The sequence below is a fragment of the Apium graveolens genome, chromosome 4 (genome assembly GCF_009905375.1).
Source record: "Apium graveolens cultivar Ventura chromosome 4, ASM990537v1, whole genome shotgun sequence".
In the NCBI taxonomy this organism is placed as follows: Eukaryota; Viridiplantae; Streptophyta; class Magnoliopsida; order Apiales; family Apiaceae; genus Apium; species Apium graveolens.
This window is the reverse complement of record NC_133650.1, coordinates 48,056,383-48,061,437: the sequence shown is the minus strand read 5'-3', so window position 1 is coordinate 48,061,437 and position 5,055 is coordinate 48,056,383. Positions and strand designations below refer to the sequence as shown.

Here is a 5,055-nt window from a genome sequence, read left to right as displayed (position 1 = left end):
CCCGACTAGAACCTACAAGGTCGAAATACTCTATGTTAGATGTCTAGGTATGCTTGACATATCCTCGATACTAATTCTTACCCAACGTTATTCAAACCCGACTCGTAATTATGAATATTATAATAGCACACACAACAAATAGGATTCACAATCTCGAAGATCGGTTCGGTGTTCGTTTTCGGAAAATATATATACTCTTTATTTTACGAAATCAGGGTTATCGATTTGGCAAAATATTTCAGTACATCGTACAACCAAGTTTCGTATATAAAACATACACATATATGTATAGTCACTCGACGTCCCAATAATCATTGGATACGTTCCCGTATTTACATAATTCAGTTTCCCGGAAATCGGGCAGCGTCTCCTTTGTTTATCGGACTACCCGTCGAAACATCAGTCGACGTCAATTCAATAACAACAATCCAATTCACAACAACCACAATCCCAACCACCAGTTCAACCCAACAGTCAATCCAATCACAATTCGTCAACTAAATTACGTACTCGACTTTAATGTAAAAATCAAATTCTCGTTTCAAGGATAATTTCACGAATTAATTAATTTAATTAAAATATTAGGACTCAGGATTATATCATCACCGTCCACCGTCGGCTCGTAAAAATCATCGTCGACGGCGACAAAATTTCGCGGATACCCGATTAATTCTCGAGTTTCCAGCGTGAAATTCTATCGATTATTTATAAAAGTCATTTTCGGAAAGAGCCATTAATTTCACGAATATTAGTCATCTAATTTCTGCACAAAATATGGAAACCCAAACAGAATAACAGCGTGAAACCATTCGAACCAAAACACAACAGCAAGAACACGCGCCTCACTCGACGCCTCCTTAACACACACACCTTGCCTCGCACACACACAACACAGGTAAACACATAACACACACACAGTAACACATAAACACACAATACCTCCCACACAGATACATATAATCATATATACAGAGACATATATATACATATATGCTCGAACAAAACGGAACAAAGGAACCATGGTACCGGAAGGTCGCCAGAAGAAGGGCGACGACAACACCTCAGAAAACTGGGGAGAAAAGGGAGAAAAGAAGGGGAGGGAGAAATAAAGAAAAAGAGAGAGGAGGGTGGAGATATACGGAGAGATGATGAGGGAGATCGAGATGAGAGGGCGAAAGAGATTTCAGAGAGAGACGAATGGAGGGGGGGTTTAGGGTGTGATATAATTTTAATTTTTTTTTCTTTCAATCCACTGCACTACACGTATCATTTGGAATAGATACGTGTCAATTTATTTTTATAAGAAGTTGACATGTGTCTCTGTTATCCCCGAGAGCCCGGTTTCCATCTCGCATAACACATTATATCGAACAATCTACAATTAAAATTGATCGGGAAAAGTACCAAATAATTACTAAAATTCTCGGAATAATAAAATATAAATAAAATTAAATTTTCATAATTTTTAAACAATTTTTGAAACGTAACTCATACCCGCATTTAACGAATAAACGAATCAACGTGCGGGTGAAATTAGTCCCGAAAATTTCCAAAATAATTTTAAAATTCTCAGAATAATACGAACTTAATAAAATATAGGTTCCATAATTTTTGAATATTTCTATAATTAAATATGGATTTTACCATTAAACATACTCATAAAATTATTTAAAAATAAATAATTCATGAAATATTGATCTCTCAATTTTATAAAGTCCTAAAAATAATTATTGAAATTATAGAACCATAAGAACAATTTTAGAGATATTCCAAATATTTATGCAAATAAATTTGCACTTAATCCACTTTTGAAAGTAAAAATAATTTCAACACGGCTCCAGAATTAATCACGCGGACAATCCGGTACACCATAAATCACACATAGCTACTAATCAAACAACACGCAGCGGTCAAAACCAATACACATATTTTATTTATTTAATAATTTTCATATTCACATATTTAAATAATTTTAAAAAAAATTCACGAGTCCTTATAGTCAATGATTCTAGTGGCTGGTAGTTGCTAGGTATTTTTTCTGATTGTTTAGGACTGAACCGCATACAAAAATCATTCGAATCGGGGCTAGTTAAGGCTGACAAGACCTTGTCGAAATTTTTCGTGGTGGACGGAAATTGGGGTCGGAATCTGGGTTTATAAGAACTCCGATGGGATTTTTGTTTCCAAATTTCCAAATTTGTTTCCTAGATTTTTGTTTTAAAAATAAATCCAAATTCATTTTATTTTCTAAAAATCATTTCTTTTAATTTCAAAATTATTTAATTATTATTTGTAAATTTTGAAAATCATTTAATTAATTATTTTAAATTCCAAAACTTATTTTCTCTTATTATTTTCAAAAAATCAAAATTATATTTAATTATTTATAATTTATTTTAAGTAATTATTTATAAATTTAATTAAATGATTAATTCATTTAATCAATTAATTTTATTTAAAATAGTTAAAAAATATAATTATTTATAATTAATTCAAATAATTCCTAAAAATTATTTTTGAGCTTTTAAAATTTATATTTAGGTATTTAAAAATTAATTAATGTTATTATTTCTATTTATTTCTTATTTTAGTCGTAATAAATAAACCGTTCATCCGTTTAATACGAAACGAACGCGTATAAACTCAAAAAAAGATTGTCGTTCCACTAAAAATACTTTTAAGGCCTAATTTCTTTTGTAATGAAAGGTCATCTGAATTGTGAATCATTATGAGTCGATATCTGATCGAAAAATACTGTTAGTGACCTGATTTCAATTCTAAACGTATTGAGACCTTGGTTTTGACAATGTGACTTATGTGTTACGTGAATTATGTGATTACGTGTTATAAGAATGATTACATTCTACGTGATATGCATGCTATCTATTTACAGTTTTAAAATACCATGATTAGTTATAAACGATCGGGTAGACGTCAAGATGTATAGTTACGTCGACTGAGTTGGTTCTGTGAATTGAGATAGTCCTTTTGTTTATAGAATCGAGTAGCAAGAAATGCAATCAAGTGTTAGACGTAGTCAGTAGCCCGCAGTTATAAGTCAGAATTATAGTGAAAAGTTATCGAGCATACCATACAACTTTTCTCACCTATTCTAAATTCAGAATGGTGTATTACTTTGTTTATTTATATACCAAATCCAACTTTACATACTATTCTAATTTCAGAATAGTTTAATAGTTTACTTATCAGATTGTTTAATCATAATCATGCAAGTATATCTTCCCTATTCTAAGTTTAGAATAGTTCAACATTTTATATTTCGCTGCAAATTACTCTATACAGTAGAACTTTAAGATGAAATTAGCGAATAACTAATTGTTCTAGTTATTTCGCCAGCAGTTGTTGAGATGACTCCGGACCATGTGAAATTGGGAGTTATATTGTTAAGGATGTCATTTGATTCAGCTCCTTTGATTAAAAATGTTTTATGGATTGGATGAATGCGTAAGTGACCTGGGCGGACGGTCCAACGAAGGGCTATGTATTATATGAAATATTATAATACAACTTTTGCCACAGGCAAATATATTGCCTTTTTATTTGAGTACTCATGTTTTGGGACATGTTTCTACGAACCATATTCCAGTGGTATCACACGGGCTAATCAGCATGTGATAGTACGTCCGTCGGTGAAAAATTCCAATCTAAAAATTATCGTTATTTGTTTATAACTTATTTATCTTCTATTGTTGATCAAATATCACTGGTTATATCCTAGTATTCAGATATTATCAAAATGTGGTTTATCATTTCAAGCATACATTTTATACTGCTTGCTGAGCATCTCTTTCGCTCATACTTGTTTATTATTCTAGCCTTTCAGCTAAGTCAGAGCAGGCTTGAGTCCCAGGTTTCATCAGGAGTTGTATACTTGTAAATAGTTTGGTGTGTTTTCCAGGTAGACTGTTTGGGACACTTGACTAGTCTAGAGGTTTGTAATAAAATTTGAATAGTTTGTAAAACTAAATAGACTTATGGGTTGTAATAACATTTAGTTTGTATTAGCGTCGGTTTCATACTATAAGCTGTGATCGATCCAATTCCATGCAAGGGGTCATCTTTATTATATTATTCTGCTGTGTCTATTATATTGTAGTTTATCGGTCAGTGACTCCCAAATCTAGACCCCGGATTTAGAGGGCATCACAGCATCAGCCGTAGTGTTCTCTTCTCACGAAACATGCTCGGTGTACCATTCTTCAAACTGAGTCAGTATTCCATTCACGGCTCTCAGGTACTTGGCCATAGTATTATCTTTGACTTCAAACTCTCCATTAACTTGAGCAACTATAAGTCTTGAGTCTACATAGAACTTCAGATTTTTCGCCCTCATGGCTCTAGCCAAGCCTAAGCCGACTATCAATGCTTCATATTCTGCTTTGTTGTTGATAGTTGGGAAGTCCAACTTCAAAGCATACTCAATCATGAACCTATCGGGACTTTGCAAGACTAGGCCCGCACCACTAGATTTTGTTTTGGACGCTCCATCAAAATGAAGAACCCAATACTCTTTCAGGGTCATTTATTTATCCTTCTTTTTTTATCCTCCATCCGGGGTTACTATCTCTTGTCCCCCAACTTCTTGGTCGTTAATGGTGCATTCAACCATGAAGTCTACTAAGGCCTGAGCCTTGATAACCGTTCGAGGCTTGTACTTGATGTCAAATTCTCCTAACTCAATTTCCCACTTGATGAGCCTTCTACTAGCCTTTGTACTATAAAAAATGTTCCTCAAGGGTTGGTCCGTCAGAACTTCGACTTTATGAGCCTGGAAGTATGGTCTCAACTTCCTCGAGGCTGTAATGAGAGAAAGCGCGAACTTCTCTGTGGTGGATTTATTCAACTCTGCTCTATGGAGCACCTTGCTTACATAGTATAAAGGCTTTTGGAGTTTCTGTTCTTCCTTTATGAGGACTGCACTCACGGCTTGTTCAGATACCGTTAGGTACAAATAAAGAGTGTCCTCCGGACTTGGTTTGGCCAGCAATAAGGCTTCAGTCATGTACTTCTTTAGTTGTTAAAATGCCTCTTGGC

The 5,055-nt window shown here is 33.9% G+C and overlaps 1 protein-coding gene across 1 annotated transcript; it reads right to left on the bottom strand.

Annotated features, from left to right (window-relative positions):
• Positions 1-4,192: 4,192 nt before the first annotated feature.
• On the bottom strand, positions 4,193-4,543 carry LOC141718528 (uncharacterized). Its single transcript, XM_074520911.1, has one exon. The coding sequence runs from the start codon at positions 4,541-4,543 to the stop codon at positions 4,193-4,195; it is 351 nt and encodes a 116-aa protein (XP_074377012.1).
• Positions 4,544-5,055: the final 512 nt, after the last annotated feature.